The following is a 24,848-nucleotide window of genomic DNA, read 5'->3' as shown; positions in this document are numbered from 1 at the left end:
AAACCAAAAAATGAAAACAAAAACCAAACAAAAACAAAACGGAACACCAAAAAACCGAAACGAACAAAAGGAGGGGGCAGCTACATGAGGAGTAACCAAAGTTCCCAGGGGTGCACGGCACGCCTCAGTGCCTCCGCATCTTCACCTTGCGGGCGGGGCTGCCTGCCGCCTCCGAGCAGTCCTCCCCGGACTCATAGGACTTGCGCCAGTAGTTCTCAGAGCTGAAGCTACTTCTCCGACGGTGTGTGGGCAGCAGCACCGAGCGCCGGTTCTCTTCCTTGTCCATTTCTAGGATCCGAGGCCTGCAAGGGAAGGGGTGGGCGGAAGCGTTCCCTCACACCTCTGTGTCTGTGCTGGGCCCTCACCATCTGCAGGATGGTCCGCTCCAGCTCGGCGGTTCTCCAGGAGGGACGGTAATGGCAGAAACACTGGCATCGTCTCTTTGCCCACTAAGTGCAGTGGCCATACCTAGTCTCTGAAACACTTCCCAATTACCCTGGGGGGTCTGCTGAGTCAAGGACACCGCCAAGGCTGCTGGACAGGAGGCGGACTTCCCTAGTACAGCCTCAAGGCCCTGCCCGATCCCGCCATCACCTCCCTGCACTTTGCTCACCCACTCCACTAGGCCCTGACCAGCAAGCTTTTCCTGCCTCAGGGTTTCAGCCCAGTACCTCTTGCCTAGATGGGCCTTCACGTATAGCTTCCTTATCCTTCTCATCTCAGCTTAAACACATCCAAAGAAGTCTTCCCCAACCCTTCTGAAATGGGTCCCTGGTCTGCTATCTTCCATATCCCGAGCTTCCCTCCTAACATTTAAGTACTCATTAGAGCATTTGTCTGGGTGGAAGGAACAAGGGAAGTCATGGGAAGCCCAAAAAACCTTCCCACTTGTCAGAATCTCAGCCCAAGCCCTGCTCTCTGAGGGTGCAGGCAGCTGGTCACGGGCTAGGTGGGAATGCCGCCAATTCCACTGACCTAGAAGCAGACATTAAGGCTTGGAAAAGTGGTCAATGCCACGCTTCTAACCACATACCCCAGGTTTCCCCCACCTATTTCACCCTGAGGCTGGGCCATGGGGCTGCTTTGTTGGCCCTTGTTGAAGGTTCCTAAGCTGAGTACCTGTGGGCAGCATCAGGGTCTGCCTTGCGATGGGACCGCTTGGGTTTCAGAGCAGGGTCCCTGTTGTTTCCCGACAGACGATCTGAAGCATAGCTGGGTGGTAACACAGAGCTGCTCAAGGACTTTGTTTCCAACCGGGGTGCGTCTAATCTCGTCCTGCAAAGGAAACACGCATGGGGTCACCAGTGGACCTTGGGGAGCGAGTGGGCCCCATGAGACCCATTCTCTGGCCAGGGAGAGGGGAGCCAGCAGCCTCTGCTCTGTGCCTCATTTTCTTCATAGTTCAACTAGGTCTGGCTGACTTGCAAACACCTGCCTTCTTACGTTCAGGCTTAGGAGTAGGAAGAGGAACATTTCTGTTTGGAGACCTCTAGTGATAGGGATCTGCTACACCAGGGGAAAGATCCAGGGCTCGCTCTCTCTCAGTTGGACAAGCAGCCCCACTCACCCTACTCCAGCCCAGAGGTTCTCCAGGGGCTTCTACTCCACCTGCCAGAGTCCTGAGGGCCCCAAAATACTCCAGCAGATGCCCTCATCCTTCCTGAAATATCAAGACAGGAAGGAAGGTTCCCCTGGTCCAGGCCTACAAAAGGAAAAGAGACTCTCCCACTCTCTTACACAGTAACACTAAAGCTATGGGAGAGCCAGGAAGTCCAGGCCCAACTCAACATTCACACACTTGGCTCTGATCTCACCACAGCCACCTGGCAGCTTCTGCTGGTTACAGGATGCTAACCAAGTCAAGGCCGAAGGGCTTTTGAAGACAGAATCCCCGCTGAGCACTAGGCCTGAGTTTTAAGGAACATGCTGCCCAATAAAGGGAAAACATGGAAGTGTGGACGAGGCAGTGATCAGAGTCCTTTATAAAGCCAGGCCAGGAGGAAGTTAAGCCTGGGAAACCTCGAAGAAACCCCAATTCCTGTGTGATACAGAGAAGGCTGGCAAGTCAGGCTGTACCAGCAAGGGGCAGGAGAGAAGCCTGGTTTGGTGAGTGATGGGAACACATCTGGCAGAAGGCCCTAAAGGCACCCTTCCTGTAGGCAGCTGTGCACAAAATAGTAACTTGGTTCTGAGGAAGGTGCTGTGGTCAGAGCAGAGCACCTTCACAAGAACACTGCAGGGAAGACAGCAGGAGGGAAATCCGAGAGCTGCCCTGGCCTAACCCACACAGTGTTCTTTTAACAACTGCATGCAAAACTCACAGATCCCTCTACCTACCTCCAACTGGCTGACCTGCTGTAAACAGATGGGGAAAACTAGATCCCAAAGGTTATGGTAATTCACGGGTCCTGGAAGTCGTGGAAGAAAAGTTTAAGCCCAGGTGAGATTCCAAACAAGCCTAACAAGCTGGAACAACAGGGCTCTGACCCCGGGCAACGGTTTTTCTCCTGAAGCCAGCAGGGGGCGCCTTCTAGCTGGGAACCAACATTCTAACACCCTCAGGCCCAAAGTGGTGGGCAGACCAGCAGAGCAATTTCGCCTGCCTGCCTGCTTTGGCCTTATGTACAGGGAAGCCAGAACGGTCAGCTGTACTCACTAGCCCACCAGTCTCGGCCTCCACTCTGGGCCCTTCAGGCTCAGGGAACCAGGACCTATCTAGCAGCAAAAGGAAGAAGATCCAACCCTAATGGTGCCACTTAGAATCCAGGCTAACCACCATCCTTTTCTAGGCCTTCCCCATCTAAACAAAGTAAGGAGAAATGTGGCTGTCCCTAGGTCCTCCTTCAGTTCTAAGAGTCTAGAAACCAACTGGCCTCCTTCAAGGCTAGGACTTTCAATATTTGTGGGGGGGTTGGCGCCTAGGTGGCTTAGCTGGTTAAGCGGTGTGCCTTTGGCTCAGGTCATGATCCTAGAGTCCTGGTATGGAATCCCACATCGGGGTCCCTGCTCGGCAGGGAATCTGCTACTCCCTCTGACCTGCTCATGCTCACCATTTTTCTCTCTCCCCAAAATAAATAAAATCGCTAGGGCACCTGGGTGGCTCAGTGGGTTAAGCCTCTGCCTTCGGCTCAGGTCATGATCCCAGGGTCCCGGGATCGAGCCCCACGTCCAGCTCTCTGCTCAGCAGGGACCTGCTTCCCTTCCTCCCTCTGCCTGCCTCTCTGCCTACTTGTGACCTCTGTCCGTCAAATAAATAAATAAAATCTTTAAAAATAAATAAAATCACAAAAACAAGTTTAAAAAATATTTTCTTAAAAGATTTTATTTATTTACTTAAAAAGGGGAGGGGGTTACAGAGGGAAGGGAGAGAAAGAGGGAGGGAGGGGGAGAAGCAGACTCTGCTGAGCAGGAAGCCAGACTGGATTCCAGACCTGGAGGTAATGACCTGAGCTAAAGGCGCACGTAACCGACTGAGCTACCCAAGCACCCCTCACGTCTAAGATTCTTGAGAGGGGTTAAGGGGAAGAGATGGTGCCAGGTAACACCCAGACACAAGGATGGGAATCAGAAATCACTGGAGCCCAAGGACCTCCTCTTTAGCAGGTCAGGCCTCATCCCCCCCATATGGGTGTAGAGCCGCTGGAGAGATTAGGGAGACAGGTATGAGACTAGACAGGCCAAGAACACAGACTGGCTCTGCTCCTCTCTCACTGTCTGAAGGAGGGGAAGGGGTTCTGCACATGACAATACTGCTGCCATCAGAATGCAGCCTCAAGAGAAGAGATATCAGGAGGTGGCCCTACTAAAAAAATCCCTGCCTCCTGTACCTACTTCTGAGACAGTATAAGCTCTGGGGCCCAAAAGTGCTCCTGGGGCTTTACAAGTACATCTCAGAATAGCTGGAGGAGTTTCTGCCCTCCCTCCATTTCCAAAAAGCTACCATGCTGCAGGAAGCCAGGCTAGAGCAAGATCCCAAACCCAGTGCTCACTGGTAGCTTAATTTCTGAGAACAGCCCTCTTAAAAGGCAGCTAACTTTCAAGGAGTATGCTAGACTCCTCAGGGTTCAGCAAACATATCCATAAACTTCTGAAGTCAGAAGTTCTAGTAAGGGCTGGGCCTGGGTCTCCTCAGGTGACAAGAGGCAAAGAGACCTGGCTTACAGATCTGAGTCAACATCCAGGGGTTACAGAAAGGCACCCCAGGTATATGAGGTCACCCAGGCATCAGGACACCCCCAGGACAAAAGCAGGGATTGGACAGAGGTACTTGGGAAGCCAAACCAAAGGGAGGATGACTGAACATTAGTATTAACACATTAACATGTGACCTGAGGATGAAGAGAGGGGGCTGACCATCCCAGGAGCTCTCCTCATGTTCCTTTATTACTCACTGAATCCTCTAATCTTCTGGAGAAGTTGCTGAGGAGGACTATTCCCACTGTAAGGATGGGAAAGCAATACTAATTGGAGACCAAGTCGTTGGCCTAAGCCACACAGCCACTATCCCATGAAGGCCTCTGAAGGTGGGCTCGCTGCACTGTAACAAAACAGACTGCTGTCCAGGCAGACACCATTTCTAGGAGACCAGGAACCAGCCTGCGCCTCAGGCCAACCATCCCTCAACTTCTGGCTCCACCCTCACACCAAGCACCCTTGCGCTTACAAAGCCGGACAGTCCCAACGGAACAGAGAGGCAGCGTGGCAAGCCTGTCTGAGCACCCCTTGTCTACTGAGTGACCTGGGCCTCTAGGTCTAAGCTCCAGCACCAGAGTGTCAGATTCCCACAAAGCACAGACCTGTACCATTGTCTCTCCTGCAATGGCATTCAGACCTCCTGCCACCACTCCCCATCTTCCACCAAACTCCTTCCAACAACACACGTCGCTGCCTGCAAGGCAGTTCTGACCCTAGCAGGCTTCCACACCAGTCTCAAAGAGCCTAAAAAGCATGCGAGGGGTATAACCCAAACAGAGGGCACCCAAGGCCCATGGTCCTAGCAAGGCTTCCAGAAGACCTCCATACCCAGGCCTGCAAGATAACGAGGCCCCAAGGGCCTCTCCAAATCATTCAACCTGATTACCAACATGTCATACCACATACTGGTAACTCAGGGCTCCAGAAGGGAGTGCTGCACAGATGATAGCCCAACAACAGGGCCAGCATCGTGGGTGCCCAGCAAGCTCCCGTTCAGGCCTGGTAAGGTACTGATATCCTCCACAACACCAGGCAGTCAGACAACAAGCTTGCTTTCCCTGGCCTGGGCCAGTAAACAACCTATCTCCAGGTTCCCTTTCCTCTCATTCGCTGTGCCTGTACTCATATCTTACCTTGACTGGACACAGCCTTCCTCATCCTCTACCCCTGACTCATCAAATTCAGAGGCAGTATGGTGAGGAAGGGGCCAGGAGAAGCAGGCACGGCATTCTTTGATTTAACCATCCCTAGCACCACCGCTGCCCCAATTTATGTGAAAACACAGGGCTCAAGTAACCAGCTTGTCTTCAGTGAAGACAGGGCACGGCCGGCCAGGAGCCTAAGCCAGTTTCATCTCCAGGTGGTCTTACTGCTCTCACACTCCTTGTGCAGGATAAATGCACATGCACAAACATACTCGCTGGGCCAGGAAACTGAGGTGGGCTAACTCTTGGCCCAGGGGATGAGAATCTTGTGAGACAAAGCAATGGCACATGTCTTGATGGGGGCAATGTCTCAGGCCAAGTCAGGGAAGCCAAGAGCTGGCCACCCCTGGCCCGAGGGACGAAGCCCAGAATGCACCCTTCATTCCCACCCTCCCCTCATCACAGAGCCTCATACCTGGGCTACTCTGCTTTCAGGAACAGTCTCCCCCTGACCCCTGCAAACCCCTGGTCTGAAGGACCAAATAAGCCATTTAGCTCAGCTGCCTACAATCTCTCTCATGCAAATCCCTCACCCCACTGCTTCCTGGCACACACCAACCTTGGTTAACATTTGGCAAATGAACCTCTAGCTGCTCTTCCCAGCTTCAACCCACTGCGCTGAGCTCCCTTAGCCAAAAGCAAAGAAATGGGCGATTAACACTGCCTTGAGCCACTTTATCTGATTAACTGGAGATTAGCTGTGCAGGAATATAAGGTCTTATAAGTAGACCAGGGCAGCCCGGGTTGTCTCCTGAAGGCCAAGGGACTGGGTGCCCTGGCCACCAACTGAAGGCTCTGAAGGCCCACAACCCATCTCTGATGATCAAGTGTTGATCCAAGACCTCCTTCCCACACCTCCCCGCAACTACAGAGATCCTCTATACTTTGTACCTTCTAGCCTTTGAGCTGTTTTTGTGTTTCTGAAGTATTTTTATTTAATTGAGAGAGAACGCACACATGGAGGGGCAGAGAGAGAAAAGCAGACTCCCATTGAGCAAGGGAGCCTGATGCGTGCTGGGCACGAACCCAGGAGCCTGGGATCATGACCTGAGCTGAAGGCAGACACTAACAGGCTGAGCCACCTAGTAGTCCCAAGCTTACCACCTCTGCCTGGCTGGCAATTTCTAGCTCAGGAGTCAGATCCACCAATCCTGTCCCAACCCATCCCCAACCCCTACCAAGCTGGATATAACTGCTAAATCTGTTTGCTGCTGCTCCTGTTTGCTGGGCTCCAGCAGATACACTTAGTGGTTTTAAGACAGTGTTTACTCTGGTGGTGGTGTACTAGCATGTAAAATGCCAGCTCCGTTACACACCAGCAGACCCGGGTTCAAGGTCTTCCTCAGCCATTTACTGGCTGTGACCCCGAAAGGATTGTAGTACTGAGCTGCAGCCCAAGAATTCCACTCATGGGGAAACTCTCAGGTGATCACTCCCAGCCTCGAGTCTTCTCTGTGACAAACAATGGTGCCACACACATGAAGACTCACATTCAAAGATGCCACACTGTGTTGAATCAAAAAGCACTTGGTGGCTACCCACCCATTTCCCACCATGAGGCGTTTAGGACTGTCGCAGCTCTGACTGACCCGAGCTGGTGACAGAGCCCCTAGGCCCTCCCACAACAGTTTGTGCAATTTTTATCCAAACTTAAGAGAAGGCAAGACTGGCTCCATCCCCTCTGCCTATGGAGCAGGGCCAGGCTCAATGCCCAGATTCCACCCACCCAGATGTGGACTCACCAGCAAGCGAGTCAGCCAGGTGCCCATCAAGACCACATCCTTAATGCCTGGGCAGTGCCTGGGCCAGGATGCTCCCTTTTTCATCCCGTCACCAGCTCGTCCTTTTCCAAGACCAGCCCATATAGCTACTCTGGAGCTGCTCCTCATTCACCTGCATTGTCCCCCTCTGGTATCTCCTCTGGGCTGGGCCTCAGTGCTGGGCCTGGATAAGCAGGGTCCCCATCCCCACAGAATGCAGATTTGGAAATTCACAATGGCAAGTATATGGGCTCTAACAGTCTAAAGAGGGAGGGGATGCGCTGACAGGGCTACAGGTATGTGTCTGATGCTTTCTGCATGTCAAAACAGTCAGCACCTGAGCCTTGAGGGATGGCTAGGTCAACCAACTTTCACTGTGCATAGGTGGGTCATTTGCAGGGTAGGATGTGGAGGAAGATGAACATGTTGATGGGAAAACATTTCCAACAGAGGTCACACTGTTGCAAGGATCCAAACCCGTGGACCACACTAGGAGCTGCAATACTTTAATGTAAGTGTGGAGGACAAGACAACAAGGAAAACTCCCAAAAGCTTAGGCTGGATGGACAGGCAAAGCCCAACAAGGAGCCTGGTGTTTATCCTGGGCCTCTCATCTGGTCCTGAGCTGTCTCTCTACAGCTGGGCGGTATACTAGCTCAGCTGACCCAGGGAAGCGGAGGGCCATCCTCCCATTCCTCTCCAGCCCTCCCATACCAAAGCTCTGTGCTTCTGCCGTCTAACCCAGTCTGTGGTTGGCTCCTGGGCCCATTCAAGTTGGTAGATGACTGATGCTCTTTGACCTTTCAACAGTCATTCTCCAAAGTCAGACCACTGCCAGGAGCCCAGCTGGCCGAAGAGCTTCCAGGGGGACCTGGTTAACAGTGCAGGCTCCTAACTCCACTGAGAAGCGTCCAACCCAGTCAGCCTGAGATGTCAAGTAAGGGAGCCACTGCCGAAGAGGAAGGAAACAGCTGGAAGAATGACCTGACACTCCAGCTATGGCCACTTCATTTGCACCTCCAGTGAAGATTTCCCTAGGATAAGCTATTTTGAGAGCCTTGCAGGAAACACCCGGGAAGTTGATGCTCTGGTTTTGTATCACCCTGGGAGTTCCTCTCCAAGCTCCTGGCCTAGGTGGGGCACTTATCCCTGGCTGCAGCTGAAGTGCCAGTATAGCCCAGGAAGAAATGACTGGGGAGAAGAGGCCAGAAGGGAGCTACACTCTGGACAGCATCACTTCCGTGTTCTGGGTTTTGGCCTGTGCTGGGAACCACAAGAAAATAAAGCAGAAAGGCAGATAAAAACCCTTCTTCTGGGGCACCTGGGTGGCTCAGTGGGTTAAAGCCCCTGTCTTCAGCTCAGGTCGTGATCCCAGGATCCTGGGATCAAGCCCCGCATCGGGCTCTCTGCTCAGCGGGGAGCCTGCTTCCTCCTCTCTCTCTCTGCCTACTTGTGATCTGTCTGTCAAATGAATAAAATCTTTAAAAAAAAAAAAAATCCTTTCAGAACTTCTACATTTCAAAGATCCCTTTAAAAAAACAAAACAGGGGCACCTGGGTGGCTCAGTGGGTTAAAGCCTCTGCCTTCGGCTCAGGTCATGATCCCAGGATCCTGGGATCGAGCCCCACATTGGGCTCTCTGCTTGGCAGGGAGCCTGCTTCCCTCTCTCTCTCTCTCTGCCTGCCTCTCTGCCTACTTGTGATCTCTCTGTCAAATAAATAAAATATTTAAAAAATAAATAAATAAAAAACAAAACAAAACAAAACAAAACAAAACAAAAAAAAACCCTTCTTCTGATGAATTCTGGGAATATTTGTAGGCTAGAGGCCAGACACTGCCAGCTCCTGTACAGACTCCCGTCTGCAGCTCCCACATGTGCCTGGTGCTCTGCCTGCACCCCAGGATCGTCCTTTAGGTCTCTATCATTTCCATGCTACACAGGTACAACCGATACTCGAAGTTTTGACTTGACAAAGTGGTGGAGACATGCCAAAGAGACTTCATCCACCACATTATGTTGGCATACTAAGACCCAAAAGGCCAAGATGCTTTCAGTTATAAACTGAAGCTAAAAAGATGGTAAGTCAGGGGTGCCTGGGTGGCTCAGTGGGTTAAGGCCCTGACTTTGGCTCAGGTCCTGGGATCGAGCCCCACACTGTACTCTCTCCTCAGCGGGGAGCCTGCTCCCCCCTTTCTCTCTGCCTGCTGTTCTGCCTGCTTGTGATCTCTGTCAAATAAATAAATACAATCTTTAAAATAAATAAAGGATGGCAAACCAGAAAATAAGGATGTACTTAAAAGAGAGAGAAAGAAAAAAGAGAGAGAGAGAAAGAACTCCTAATGGCCAAAGCTGGCATAGCTGGAGCATAAAACAAATACCCATAAATTCATATTGATGTAAGTAAACAACTGAATAAAGACGTAAATGAATGAAGAAGAGAAGAAGAAACAAAATCTCCTTGCAGAAGAATTCCAAATAACTTGGGTGGCGACTCCCTGCTCAGGGAGCTGGAGCTAACTCCCCACTGCTTATGGGCCAGCTGCGCACAGAGACTTCCCTCTTACCCCAGGGGAAGCAGCAACTCTAGAGAGCAGAGCGCAGCCAGTGGACACAACCTCAGCCAGGTGTTCCTAGTCACCGTCAACAGTGAGAAGTCCTGTGCCCTGGATAGGACGGAAGACGAGCGGGCTTCACCTCTGTGGTCTTCCTCCCCCCAAACCCCGAGCCCCAGTAGAACCAGGAGAAAAATTCCAGATTCCAATGGAGAGATAGTCTACAAAATATCTGACCAGTGATATCATGAATAAGGCAAGTCCGAGAAAGTGTGACAGCCAAGAGGAGCCTAAGGTGATTGACAACTAAATGTAATGTGGGGTCCTGGCACAGAAGAAGTATGTCACAAGAAGACTAAGGAAATCCCAATACATAGGAACTTCTGTTAATAATAATATATCAATTTGCTTTCTTGACTATAACAAACATATCTTACTAATATGTTAATATCGGGGAAGTGGTGCTTGGAGTACAAAGACTCTACTATTTTTACGATTTTCTGTAAATCTAAAACCGTTCTAAAAATAATGTTTATTTAAATTAAAAGAAGAAAAAAAAAAAAGATGGCAAGCTATAGGACACTGTGTTCTAGCCAGTGCGGAGGGTGGGGGGGTGTCCCGGCAGTGGTTCTGCTCTCCTCACTGTCATCTGTACAACCCTGGACAATCATCTAGCCTCTTGCACTCCACTCTAAAGACAAGCCTGTCTTGACCCAGCATCCGCTTGGTTCAGTCCATTCATCCCATGAGCAGAAAACCAGAAGTGCGGAAGAGGCCAGGACCGGTGATATTGGTCAGTATATCCCTAACTTCCTGGCCAGAGAGGAGAGACAGCCACAAGCTATACACCTGCTAAACACTGCAGCCTAACCTCCCACCTTCGTTTCCTCTTCTCACTCCCTGCTCCTCCCAGAAGTGAAAACCCAGGCATTTTTAAAGCAGGCTGCTAAGGTGCAGTCTAAAAATAATCAGCAAGATCACATGTGACAAATCAGAACCAAAGAGATGGGGGAAAAGAGAGGGGGAAGGGAGGTCTGGAAGAGGGGTCCCTAAATCTTGTCTCAAGACTGTATCCATAAACACAGGGAGCATACGCTTTTGCTCAGCCCCCAACTCCCTAGTTAAACAACCACAGAACTTAATTTTCCAATGAAGAAAAGACAAAACAGCTTTTTCCTCAAAGAATTAAAATCAAAAAGTAGGAGACCTGATAGCCTTTTCCTCTCCCAGGCTTCATGCTGCTATGCTATTGATACAGAGGAGCCAAGTTCTAAGGGAATCCAGACCTACACCTCCAGACAGGCCTGCAGGTGCCAGACACCGGGGCACTTACTTCCTGAGGATGATGACCGCTCTGCGCTCCTTGATGTCCTGAGGCCGTATGCAGTGAGTGATTTCATCAGCAGCATATCCACTGAAAATAAACACAGAGCATATGAGCTTGGAAAGTGAACAGACAACCGAAGTTCCCAGAGGGTAAAGAGAGAGAAATATGGTCCAGGTCTTATGGACACCGCTGCCATGTTATTTTGAGAGGTTCAAGGATCTACGTGGAAAGGGAATTCATCTGTTAAGATCCAGGATACACCACTCAAGAAAAAAACCTGGGATGAGGCAAAGACAAGCCTGAAGGTATAAACCACAGCAGCAATCTCTCCACACAAGCCAAGAGCCCTTCTTTTACAGGGCTCCCAAGAAGGTACACCCTTAAGCACTATGGAGGCAGCTAGAGTGACTCAGGCCATACCTTGGTGAGAAGACAAGAACTCCACCTCCTCCTCTTCTCCGCCCCCCCCACCCTTCAGCACAAAGAGGAAGCCTAGGCAGACACAGACAGCCCTGAGTCACCAGAGAGAACTAAGGCTGCAATGCTTAAAAAGACAATTTGTCTACTTGAAAACAAGCTTTCAAAAACCTCCATTTGGGGGGATCCAAAAATCTTGAAGACAGCTGTGTTTGGGATATTTTAAGAATTCCCATCACACTCAAATATCTATTTATTTTCATCAAGTTACACAATTTAAAAAACTGCTTAGACCAATGAATGTGGGTAGATGACTGTCCTCTTCACAGCTACCATCTTTCTGATTTCAAACTCTGGAAGCAAACTCAGCATCCTGAGCCTCCTCACATGCCCTCGCCAGGAGCCTGGCACCCAAGAGGCACTCCCACCCCAAGTTCCTCCACAGAGCTGAGGCAGGGCTCTACACAGCCAGACCCACGCTCAGCCACAGGCGTAGTGGGAGGTGAACACCTCGCCTGGTCTCGCTCAGCTTTTCCCTGGCCACCCCTAGACCGCAAATCTTCCTCTCCATGGCTGCTCATCAGCTCCCTTCTCAAGGGCAACTAAAAAGACAACCATGTAACTGTTAGAAACACTGCAGGCCTGGGAAGAACTCCTCAAAATGGCCAGGCTGCCCCAATGTGGACAAGAACTAGAAGCAAGACAAATAAAAAAGTAAGTCCAAGAGGGGGAAAAAAAAACCCTCTGCTTTGAGGCCATGCTGGGAGAGACAAAACCTTTATTTTATTATTTTTTAAAGATTTTATTTGTCAGAGAGAGAGACACACCCACACACACACCATGCATGTGACCGTGCGTGTGCACACAAGCAGAAGAAGTGGCAGGCAGAGGGAAAAGCAGGCACCCTGCCTGATGTGGGACTCAATCCCAGGACTTTGGGATCATGACCTGAACTGAAGGCAGACCCCTAATCGACTGAGCCACCCTGGCATCCCCAGAACCTTTGTTTATTTGTTTGTTGCTTGCTTGTTTTTTAAATGATTTTTTTAAAGATTTATTCATCTGACAGAGAGAGACACAGTGAGAGCTGGAACAGAAGCAGGGGAGTGGGAGAGGGAGAGGGAGAAGCAGGCTTCCCACGGAGCAGGAAGCCCAATGTGGGGCTTGGTCAGGACCACGACCCCAGCTGAAGGCAGCCGCTTAATGCCTGAGCCACCCAAGCGCCCCTTATGTATTTAAGATTTATTTATTTATTTGACAAAGACAGAGAGAAAGAGCACACGAGCACAAGCAGGGAGGGCAGCAGCATGCTCCCTACTGAGCAAGGAGCCCGATATGGGGCCTGATCCCAGGACCCTGGAATCACGACCTGAACCGAAGGCAGATGCTTAACTGACTGAGCCAACCAGGCGCTCCCAGAACCTTTAAAGATTCCTTCTCTGAGCTGCTCCTAGACCAGAGGTTTTCAATTTTCTCTGTGAACATAAGTCCTAGAAGAGACTATGGATAAGTGTCCACAATCAAATCAACGTGGAAAATATTGAAGAGTTAAAAAAAAGCACGACTATGTTAAGAGATCTGAGAATTACTACAGCAAAAGAATCTGCTGACTTTGTTTAATTGAGCACTGACCAAAGAACCTTCTCTCAGATAACACGTATTAATATCTGTAGGCCTACAGTGAAAAATGCCACACAGAGCTAGAGGAGTTGAAGAGGCCTGAGTGAGAATTTGAGTTTTGTTGCCTACTAGTGTTGTAACCTTAGGGAATTCACTTGCTGGGCACCTAAACCTGTTTCTTCATCTGAAATAAGGACAGAAGTAGGTTTTGGGTGTTCGCTTTGTTATACTTTACAACTTAGGTATTCTTTTATGACCACTAATGATAATAAGATTTTCTATCTTATTTGAGAGAGAGAGAGAGAGAGAGACACCATGGATGCGATGCACAGAAGTGGGGAGGGGAGGCTGATGGAGAGAGAGAATCCCAAGATGACTCTGCACTGAGTACAGGGCCCAACATCGAGCTTGATCTCATGACCCTGAGATCATGACCTGAGCTGAAATCAAGAGTCAGATGCTTAACCTACTGAGCCACTCAGGCGCCCCAATTTTAAGATTTTAAAAAGGGGGACACTGCCTCTTCCCTTGAAGGGAGAATTAGAGTTCTATGACTACATGGTTGGTACCCCCGAAACCTGTAGGGCTGTTGTGAGAATTAACTTAGATAATGCACTGTGCCTGGCACAGCATTCCCATTTACTAAGCACAGAACACAAGCCAGAGAGGCCCTGGACCACCCTGGGGGAAGCTAGAGACTTGGGTTCAGTACATGCCAAGGAAATGAGATCTGGGTTCCTCTTGCGGGGATCTGCCAGCAGAAGAGGCCTCATGGGCCCCATTCCCCAGGACTAGTTCTAGAGCTCGTTCTAGGCTCTTGTCACTCCAAACTGGGAGAATACAGGTTCAGGGTGCAAGACAGTCCTGTATGAACACAGGACTTCCCCCAAAGAGCTAAATCCAATTCCCCAAAGGTAAACCAAAGCACATTTCTAAAGCCTGAACCTGAAGTACTGGCCACAGGCAATCTTTCCTACTATTAGTAAGTATCAGTCTGTTTGACACGGCTATAGGCAACTGGGGCCCTCACCTCCCAATTCATTCAAGAAGGAGTAAACCCAGATGTCTGCCAAAACTTACCTGCCCAATACATTATATGTTAATAAAAAATTTTAAATTAAAATTAAAAACAAACAAACAAACCTTAACTGCCCCTGCTCCCCAAGGGCTCCAGAATTGTGCCACTGAACACAGGCCTCAGAAGAGCTAGTGCGGAGGTAAGACCACCTGGAACCCCAGAAATGACCGTGTCACTGAATGCACCTGAACAGCTCATTAGCACTGGTCTTCTAGAACTTCCTGGCAGCTGTGACATGGCCCACTGACCCCTCCTCAGTATCTCAGGCTCCTCTGGGAGCAGGAGGCTTTAAGTCCTGGCCAAGGAAGCTCTTCTGGCTAAACTTCAACAGAAAATGTTCAGCAGAGACCACAGAGGATTACTTACTGCTAAGGAACCTACTTACCACAAGAGAAACTATCTGCAAGTCCCAGTCTGCCAGCTTGAAACTTAATATGCCCTGGGTCCAGCCTACCCTTGGCATGAAGAAAAGTTCCAGTGCCTCCTGCTCTTTGTTTTCACAGGGAAAGGAGAAGAGGAAATACTTCATGTTGGTCAGCCTTCAGCTCCCTGCCTGGGCTGAGCCGTTTCAAGTTTCCCCCACACCATGTAGCAGTGACCAGCACCACAAGCATCAAGAGTGACAGACCTGGCTCTGTAACCCACTAGCACTATGCCTTACAGTGACTCTTAAGAGTCTTTCCTCTCCACAGGGAAGCTTTCCTCAAATCCCCCAGGATGAGTTTCCCCCACACCAACCAACCACCCACCCTCCTTTACTACTATGTCTGGCCCTGTGGAAACTGTGTTTTCCCTGTAAGACAAAGTGCTGCAAAGGCCTTATTCATCTCTGCACTCAATGGACACTAAATGAAATGTGTGTTGGGCTCAACTATTCTGTTCCTACATCTACAAAAAAAAGTTCTCACAGCAAATCCTTCCTTAGAGGATTAGGTGCAAGTTAAATGAGGAATCTGAAAAACTCTAAGGGACTGTGCAGGACTGTACATCTCTCCTCTAGGGAACAGTTTTGGAGACAGTGTTAAGGCAAATATCCAAGACAGCGACCATTCTCCATCCACTCTGTGCCCTGCCCGGGACAGAACAGAACCAGAGGTGGAGGGACTGGCCAAGATCACCAGCACTGCCAGACAACCTTCCTTCAGCTATAGCTACCTGCTCTGGGCAGCCCCCACAAGCTTGCCTCACATTCCTAATGGGCCTAGAGGATTAAGAAACTTAGCCTTTGGGGAACAGCAGCTCAGCCACCTGGGCACAGGGGTGGGATTGTGAGCTCACGCTCATTATAACCAGACCCAACCTTCTAAGAGGACACATGGCCTAGCTTTATGAGAAGTCCTGGGACTTTATGAATACAGAAGGAAGGTCAACCTGTTCCAGGTCCCAATTCTCTCCACATCAAGGTATAATTAGAGAGTAGCTAAGCACAAAAAGTAGCTCATCTCCAGAGACAATTTACCTAAACTTCAAGCATTCAACAGCGTGAAATTCAACCTCCATTTACAACTCTATGCCATCAATAGCCCATTTTGCAGAGAAAAACTAAGGCCCGGAGAGGTTAAGTTACTTACCCAAGGTCAAACAGCTAAAGCCTTCTAGAACTTCCTGGCAGCTGTGACAGGGCCCACTGACCCCTCCTCAGTAACTTAATTATAAAGTGGTGACGCTGGAACTCTAATCACACTCTTGATTTCAGTATCTACGCTATCCTGGTTTTTGGTTTTTTGGTTGGGGGAGGAGGTAGGTAATAAGAAGTAGAGAGAAAAGCCCATCTGTGTTTTCTGGTAACAAGGTCCAATCTATCCTGAGGACCTCACTGGCCTTAGAAAAGGACATTTAATACCTACCACTCCCAAGGAAGAAGTCTGCAAAGATGAGCCCATGCCTCCAGAGAGCTAGCACCGTATCTCAGCAATGGATGAACACCAACTCCCCAGGCGAAAATGGCCAGCCAGCCCTGAAACCTGCGCGGCCTGTTTACTTTCTGCTTGCTCTGAGCTTCATGATTAAGACCATGGTTTACCCACTAGCCTCCTTCCCTTTGCTGCTGCTGCCTCTTGTTAGGCCTGGCAGAACCAAGGCCAGCCAATCCCCTTGGCCCAGAGCTCCCCCTAAGAATGCACAGCACAGCCCTGACTTCATCCTGAGGTTCCTCCCCCTCCCATGGAATCAGACTGCACACAAGAGATGTGGCCCAGGACCTATCTGCCCTACTTTCCCAACTATTTTAAGCCAGAAAGCTAAATATTGCTATCAAAAGCTGAATAAGATCAGCCCTTAGAGAAGAATGAACAGGGGTGCCCACTCCACCCAATATTAGTTTTTACCTAGAAGGCACAGGCTGTGCCCAACTCTGCATGTCCCATGGCTGGGTGGTAACAGTCATTTCCAAACAGGTAGCTAATAAGGCCTGGGTCTCTGGGCATGCCGCCACAACCACAGACCACGGAGCAGTGATTAAAAGTAGCAGCAAGTAAGCAATTAGCCTTGAGGTAATTATTCTAATTAATCCAACTAAAATGTGTTTTAATCTGCCCCTTCACCCTACAGAGAACAGGAGAAAGAATGTGAAAAGAACTGATAGAAAGAGGTGAAAGATACTTATTTCCCTGGAGAACAGTATTAAGAGGGGACCCAACCAGGCCCAACATGGGAAGGTTACAAAAACAACAACAAAAACTGGGTTTGGAAAGACACTTAAAGCACTTTCAGAAGGGTCTGTGAGGCACTGCTCTAAATGCCCACATTTGGGCACTGCTGAGTCAATGTTTGCCACATGCTAACGTCTACACTGACAACTATTACACATAAAACAGTATTCCTGCCATGTAGCCTTGGAACGGGTATAGACTCTACTGCACCAACAACTAATGTCTGAGTCACATGAGAATTACTAAAAACCCTCCCCAACTGCAGAGAACCACTATCTTCATCAGCCCCCATGTTCCAATCTGCAGCTTTACAGCTCATCACTTCTGGGCTAGGATACATACCAGGAAGTCAAAGAAAGCATCCCCTCTTACCAGCCTGGGGAAAAGCCCAAGGAGCACTTAAAGAGGCACTACTAACAGACAGGTGTACATCCACCTGCATACCAAGTAAACAGAGTACACCAAGTAAGCAGGTGCTGGAAAATTAAAATTAGTGGGGGCATCCAGAACCCTAGAGCAGTGGCTCTTAATTGGAAGGATTTTTGCAGCCCTACCTACCCCAGGATAGCTGGCAATACCTGGGAGACATTTTTGGTCACCATGAAGATGAAACTGCTATTTCGTAGACAAAGACCAGGGATGCTATTAAACATTCTGCAATGCACAGACCAGCCCCTACAAAATGAAGCATCAGCCAACCCAAAATGTCAACAGTACTACTACGGAGAAGATCTGATGTAGTGTTTTGCCATGGCACGCCTCGCCAGACTCTCTGCTTCAGGTCCAGGTTGAATGGGAGAACTAAAGTCGAATACCATCAGCCTCAAGTTAGCATCTACCTGCTCCCCCCTTACCTATGGCTACTCTCTGCTACTGCCACCAAAGCTTCCGTGCTCTCCCTGCTAACTTCTTTGCTTGGCTAACTTCTAGTCACCCTTCACGTTCTACCTTATTTCCTCCTAAAAACTAACACTCCAAAATGGGTTCCCCCACCTTCAAAGTACTCCTGCAGTTACTTTCCTGGGCTGTAACTGCCCGTGGCTTCCACTGGGCTGTGAACTCCATGAAGGGAAGAGCCATGCTGTAGGCTCCACCAAATGCCTAGCCCTTTCCCCAACAAGAGAGCAAGAGATCATTAAATGGTTGTATATGAAAGCAAATATCCACTTAGGTGCCTACTCCGTGCCAGGCTCTGTATAAACACCCAATCACCGTGTTTAGTTCTAACAGGTTTTGGAAGTTGGCATTACCCCCACTTTACAGACAGGAAAGCCAGCTCAAAGAACACCCACAAGGTGCCAAAGCAAATGACAGCCGAGCTAGATTCAAAGCCTGGGGCAGCACTTTTCAGGATATGGCTGAGCCTCCCACATTAACTCTACAGCCAAGTCAGAATCCAGGAGTTGGAAGAGACTGGGAAAGCTTTAGAACTTTACTATCCCAAGGAAAAGATGAAGAAAATTTTCCTGATGATGCAATCCTGTTGATCACTAGCAGACCTGCATTTTGAGAACTTGAAACTTCTGCTCTTCAATACAGCGGGGTGTGTGTGTGCACACACTCTGGGGAACAGGAAAGCCTCAGAGTCACAAACTGTTTTTTATGACCACCCATTACACGTCCAACCACTGCTACAGCTCATGACAACCTTAAAGACCTGTGACTATATGGAAAATTATTATCCCCTTAAGAGACTAAATGGCCTTTGTGTGAGGTCCTTTTAGCATCAAGAGCCCTTCAACGAAGTCAGACACCAAACTGCCTTACAGAGTAAGCCACTTGTGAGGGTCTGCCCTGGAAATCCCACCTTAAAGGGTTCTACTAAGACATCAATCTGGGATCACCACTTAGATCTAAGGACAAGCTTGGAAGCCCAAATGACAAAGGGGCACTGACAGATAAGTGGCTGTCTTACATTTCAGATGCAAAATACTGTTTTGGCTACCACTGACTTCCCAAACTTCCCCGTGAGGAGACCTTGGGATATCACAAGGCTCTGCTGCCACCCCCAAATACAGACGCAGCCTCAGCTGTTAAACTCAAATGAGACTGGTGACCTGCCTCATATTAAGAGGACTCCAGGGTACCGGCTTCTCCCCAGGACCAGGGCCCATGGCACAGACTTCACAGGTTAAGCGGGTCACAAAAACTCGGCATGTCCTGATCCTATACTAGAATTCAGTGGTCAAGCAGCGGGTCTGAGAAGCTGCAGTCTAGAGCTCCTAAGAGGTTTTGGGGATTACTGAAGTACAGTGCTAGGTTACTTGTTCTAGGGCTGGAAGGACACAGCCTCCAAACAAATATTCCACTTTATATAAACAACAAAGGGGTTCCAGCAGGCAACCTTTTTGGGGGCCAGGGTACTGAGTGAATTCTCAGCAGGATCTGGGACCCAAAACAGGCCAAGAACCTAAGTTCTGTGGCTGACGCAACTACAAAGCCAAATACCAGGTAAAGAGATCTGCTTTATTTGGTTTCATAGGGCCCCGGTAACAGGTAACACATTCTTACAAAGGCCCAACAGGCTCTTCGGCAGACAGAATTTTCAGAGTCCACTGCACCCTATTTCTGCCCCAGCACTAAACTATCTGACTCCAGTGAAGTCACTCCCTGTGCTGGGAAGAGAGAATGTGTTATCTATTACTCTCAGGGACCTTCCTCCACATTTTCTCTGTTAAGAAATCCTCACACATGTCCTCCGTTTTTCTGTTTTTGTTTTTTAACAAACATGAAAACAGCAGAGTTGGAGAGACTTTCAGATAGGAGTTCAACTTATTTTTCAGAAAAGCACAGATCTGGAAACAGAGACCCAGAAAAAGAAAAAGTGACTTGCTAAAATCACGCACAGAAACAGCCTCCTTAAATCTCAGCCTTCTAGAAAGATGCCTTTGTATCAATTCCTGGTCAAGCCTGCGTGATCATGCCAAACCTGCCCTCGGAATACAAAATTCTAGACTGGTATCCTGACCGATCCCTACTTTATTACTACACTGTTTTAAACACAGACCCTTTTTCCCTCCACACCCTCCTCCCCCCAAAACCAGAAGAATGGGTCAGAACTGTAAAGCGCGGGCTCCTGTCTGCTGCTGCCCTGCGGGTGAGGGTGGGCAGCTACGGCAGCAGGATGCAGGGCCGCCCCCTCCTCCCAGGTGGGTTACCTGAGCACAGTCACGCTTCCCCTGCGCACTGGCAAGGAAAGCACCGGTTCCGACACCCGGATAGGCTTGAACTGGAACTTGCAGCCGAAGCAGAGCGCCGAGTCGCTAAAGAAGGACACGGACACGATGGGGCGCTCGAAGATGTGGATGGGGTCCACGTGAGACACGATGCAGCCGCCGGGCTGATAGTCGTTGATGACGGCGCTGTTGACGAAACCCTCGGGGATGACGCGGTGCTCCACCAGCTTCTGGATCACCAGCTGGTGCACCCACTCGGGGATCTCGTCCACATCGCCCGGCGGGTAGAGGCGCTCCTGGCCAGGCCCGCGCTTCTGCAGCTGGGCACCGTACGTGTAGCCCTCGCCAAAGAAGTACTTGTTGCGCAGCGGGGCCCGGTCCACCGTGTGCTCGTTGTACAGGCCCTTCTCCGCGCGGGACACCACCTCGTCGATGCGGGCCTCGATCTTGGCGCACTCGTCCTGGCTGAAGAGGCGCATCTGGCGAATGCCGCTCTTCACCTTGCGCGCCTCCTCCTCTTTCTGCAGCTGCTGCTCCTCGTAGTCGCTGCGCTCGGGGTCCGAGTCCTCCTGGTACTTGCGCTTAGCCCCGGACACCGGGTAAGGCTCGGCGGCGGCGGCGGCGGCGGCAGCGGCGGCTACGGCGGCGGCGGCGGCGGCCGCTGCCTCCCGGCTGCCCGCCTTATAGTTGTCCCGGGACGTCATGGACTTGAGCTTCTCACGCAGGTCCGTGTAACCGCTGGCGGCCGCCATGGCCCCCGCGACGTTGCTCTAGGGTCCTCCGGGGGGGGAGGGGCGGCCGGGCATGGCTCTCGGAGGACGCGCCCCGGCGCCCCGGGAGAAAAAGTGTTCCTCAGCGCCAAGCCCCCATGCGAGACCGGGGGACCCGGCGGGGGGCGTAGAGGGACCGGGCGCGGGGTCGGGCCTCAGGGGCGGGGGGTCAGGCAGCTGTGGAGGCAACGGGGCTTCCTCCTCCTCCACCTTCTCCACGTCCCAGAGACCAAGGGCGCCGGCAGCGCCTCATGCCGCGGAGGGCCGCCGCGGAAGACCGACCCGACTCCCAGCCAGACCCTCAGACGCCCGGCCCAGCCCGCACTTTAAAGCGCTCCTCACGACGTCACGGGCCGTCCGCCCGACGTCCGCCAGCGCCGCTCCTCAGCGGGCTCTTCTGCGCGCACGCGCAATGCCGCCGGCCACCGCGGCTCCACGCGCAGCGGGCATGCGCGTGCGTGTAGGCCGGGTCACCGGAGGCGCCGGCGCAAGCGCAGACGGGGACCGCTCGGCGTCCGCCGCCCCTCCCCCACTCACTGAAGGGCTCCGAGGGAGCACCCTCAAATAGCAACCTGCCTCCTTGACGCGCCACCTCCGCGACCGAAGGGCTCCCTCCACAGGGGTGCGCTCACGCTGTCAACACTGTCGCTATGCTGCGTCACGGCATCGTCCAAATGCTCGAAAACGCCTCAGCCCTCAACGCGCAACCACCGGGGAACCGCCACAACCTAGGCTGCCCCGTCACCGCCCCCTTTGGCGTTTCCAGTTCTTTCATTGGGCCACCGGCCACGCGCCGGGCGGGCCCAGACTGCAGCTTCCGGAAGTTGGTTTGCATGCAAGCCTGTCGATCAAGCGGTCGCCTTGGCTACTGCGTCCGTCACTTAATTAGCTGCGTGGAGGGCGTCGAGGACCCCTGAAGGGTGAATGGGTGGCTATGTAAGTGCCCGAATCTAGACGCCAACGGAGAAAAGCCCTCAGACTCCTTAGGAAACTTATGAAACCAGCAGAAACTTTTCAAACTGCGGGGCCGAGAGCACCGGGTCCCAGCTCTAAGTCCAAACGGCGACGGCCGCAGAAGCGGGACTCAGGGGGCACCTCCCTGCCCCCCACCCCGGTCGTCCGGAGTGGACGTTCCACGAGTCACGTCCCGGTGGCGGCGGGCGCGTGCGCAGCCGCGGGGCGCGCGCGGGGATTTGGCGTCGGTTTTCCTTCGCGTTAGAGATGGGTATAGGGGCTCCTCTTCGAAACGACAGAAGGAAACTCAAGGGGACAAGTAGACTCACGGTGAAGGCAATACTATAGCTGATTACCGGGGACGATTCCAAAGTTTTGAAGCCGTGCGGTTGGACAGCGTGCGCGGAGTGGGCAATGGCGTGGCGGTTCCGCGAGGGCCGGGTCCCCAGCCAGGGTTTCTTCTCGAAAACCTCCCGTGGCTCCCGGGATCGAGTTCACCTGTTTCGCTTGGCGTTCCAAGCCTTTGTTTGAGACCTTTCGGGCCTCGACCCCTCTACCCTCCCGCGAACTCTGAGCGCCAGCGTTGCTCAAACTCTGTCACACCTCCTGGCCTTCGCCCAAGCTGTTTCTATCTCCTGAAATGCCAGTTCCTTTCCACCATCTCCTTCATGTTGATTTTTTTGAGCCTCAGCTCACCTCCCTAGCAGCCTTCCCGGACACACACTGAAATGAGATGGCGTCTTTGATTTCGTGATTTAGCCTCTGCATCTGCCTTCAGCCTCACCTCCCTGGCCATTTTGCGCCCAGCCCACGTGTGTGTCTGCATCTCTCCACGGCCGCCCACCACCACCCCCCCCGACCCCCAACTTGCCAAAGCACCAGACTGTCAGAGGTTTGAATCTTGGACGGGCCAATGGGCTCTCTGACCCCGGGCCGTGACTTACCCTCTGAACCTCAGTCTGGTGGTCTGTAAAATGGCATAACCTTAGTACCCCATCATTTGGTAGTTGTGAGAACTAAACGACGTCCTGTATGTTAAGCAGAGGGGATTGTACACTTGTAGTCAGGGTCTCAGTTTCCAAACGGAAGGGCCTATCAGTTGCTGTTGGGAAGTGTGCATTGTGTTGTTGCTGGGCAAGGCAAGGCCGGCAGGGCCTGTTTGATGGGGAATCCTGGACACCTGGCTGGGACTCTAGTGCTGTCCCCAAGCTCCCTGCTGGGCCACCTTCCTTCCTAAGAAGCAGCAGGTGCAACAGAAAATGCTGCATGCCGGGTGCCTATAGTAAGTTTGGCTCCTGCCCCTTTCTGACACAGCCTAGTGGGGGCGCTGATGGTGGTGCTGGTAGGAAGGCAGCTGCAGGTTGTGAGAAGGTGGCCAGTGGGCAAGGTTGTGGTCAGGCATCAGGGGCTCCCGTTTCAGTTGTGCCTGGGCCATGCTGTGTGAACGCATGGGCAGGGACCCCTTTCCTGCATAATGAGCAATTGGCCTGTGGTGGCTCAGGCCCTTCAGAACCCAGCACCCACCCACCTTTAAACTGCCCTCTAACATGGGGGTGGGGGGCACTGGATTCTGCCCACACACCTGCTTGACAGGGAGGTCACCATCACACAGTCATAAAATCCTTCCAGAGACTCCTTTGCAGAGCCCAACTTCTCTCACCCAGCCAAGGATGAGGATCACCTCTTCTCTGGGTCTCAACGACCCCTCCCATCCCAGACCCCTCATGGTAAGCTTCCTCGTGCTCCTTTCTGATTCTTCTGGAGCCAGGGCCCTCCCTTCTCTGAGCCTCAGTGAGAGACAGCCACCAACTCTGGAGCCAGCCTGCCTGTGTTCGAATCTTGCCTAGGCCACTTAGTGATTACCTGCTTCATCTCTGTGGGCCTCAGTTTTCCCATCTATGAAACAGTGATAATAGTACCCACCTCATTGGGGTACTTGAGGGTTAAGTGCATCAGTGTATGTAAAATGCCTGGTGCAGAGTAAAAACTTGGTAAGAATTAGCTTTTTAAAGGAAAAAAATGTCTTCCCCATCCCCACCCCGGACATGCATTTGTATCCTATGCTGGACATAATAATGACCCCTTAGGAAATATTTGCTCTAACACCTCTGTCAGTGCAGAGGCTCAGAGGGGGCAAGATGCAAAAGGCCATACAGCTAATCAGGAAATGTGGAATTTGAACACAGTCCTCTCTGGCTCCACAGCGAAGATTCTCTTAATAGGCTTGTGGGTTCTGGGCAGCAGCTGGCACCCCCAGGCAGGGGGAACCAGCAAGGAGAGTATATGGACACCGGAACCTGCAAAGTCTAGCCACTTGTCCCACACAGGGGATGCAGTGAAGTCCTTCTGGTTACTTTTCAGTGCCCAAATATGGTGCCTCCTGCCATACCCATCTGGGACCTCAAGCCTGTACCAGTTGACTGTCTCGGGCTCCCAGGCCACCTAGACCTTTCTTCTGTGTGGTTCTCACCACACGCTCAGCTGGGAACCCTAAGGCTTGGTCCCTTCTGCTCTGGATCTCCCCACACTTACCTGGAGTTCCTTTCTAGGGCCTGGTCCAGGTAGAAGGACCCAGTGTCGTACCCCTACGGTGCCTGAGGGACACAGCAGGGTCTGACTCTCCTGTCACCCCTGACTCTCCTCTCTGCCTTGTGGGGATTGTGACCTCCTTTTACAAGGGCTTGAATTGATAGGTCCTGAAATCCCCAAAGCTCTGGTGTTTGGGTTGTCCAATGCTATGTATAGCAAACTACCCCCAAAACTTAGCCTTCGGTCACCTTTCCAGCTCAGATCTGCAGCCCGGCCAGGGGGGCGGGGCTAGAAGGCTCCTCTCGGTTCCATGTGCATTAGTAGGGCTGCTCAACCTCAAGGAGCCGCTTCCAAGGGGCCATGTTCACACGGCCCACCTGGATTCTGAAACCCAGAAAGCCTCTCACCTCTCACCTGGGCAGAGTAATTGCAGCAGGGGTAGCCTGATGGATAACGCACTCTTTCCAGCCCCTTTCCACTTCCCTCACCTCCCAAATCAGCTACATGCGCTGGACTGGCTTTGGGGGAAGCCAGCCCGACAGTGCTACAAGTGGGACAGCCCCGTGGCATATGAAGGGCTCTTCGTTGAACTTCCCTGTCTCAGAACTTCCTTG

General features: G+C 51.5%; 1 protein-coding gene across 1 annotated transcript; it reads right to left on the bottom strand.

The window, feature by feature from the left end:
- Window positions 1-17: 17 nt before the first annotated feature.
- Window positions 18-21,461, bottom strand: LOC111139261 (alkB homolog 5, RNA demethylase). The gene is made up of 4 exons (XM_022491488.1): window positions 19,964-21,461; window positions 11,046-11,126; window positions 1,120-1,275; window positions 18-302 (listed from the first exon to the last, which is right to left on the bottom strand). The coding sequence occupies exons 1-4, from the start codon at window positions 20,731-20,733 to the stop codon at window positions 125-127; spliced, it is 1,185 nt and encodes a 394-aa protein (XP_022347196.1). The 5' UTR covers window positions 20,734-21,461; the 3' UTR covers window positions 18-124.
- Between the last annotated feature and the right edge of the window lie 3,387 nt (window positions 21,462-24,848).

This window comes from Enhydra lutris, unplaced genomic scaffold (genome assembly GCF_002288905.1).
Source record: "Enhydra lutris kenyoni isolate GAN:26980312 unplaced genomic scaffold, ASM228890v2 scaffoldscaffold97, whole genome shotgun sequence".
Classification (NCBI taxonomy): domain Eukaryota; kingdom Metazoa; phylum Chordata; class Mammalia; order Carnivora; family Mustelidae; genus Enhydra; species Enhydra lutris.
This window is presented reverse-complemented; position numbering and strand designations above follow the sequence as displayed.

What these genes read in the sequence shown, in the direction of transcription:
- LOC111139261 (XM_022491488.1), bottom strand. Translation starts at nt 20,733, where the DNA reads ATGGCGGCCGCCAGCGGTTACACGGACCTGCGTGAGAAGCTCAAGTCC. An exon ending in GGAAGCGTGACTGTGCTCAG is followed by an intron (nt 11,127 to 19,963) that starts GTAACCCACCTG and finishes GTTTATTTTCAG; the next exon opens with TGGATATGCTGCTGATGAAA. An exon ending in GCGGTCATCATCCTCAGGAA is followed by an intron (nt 1,276 to 11,045) that starts GTAAGTGCCCCG and finishes TTTCCTTTGCAG; the next exon opens with GACGAGATTAGACGCACCCC.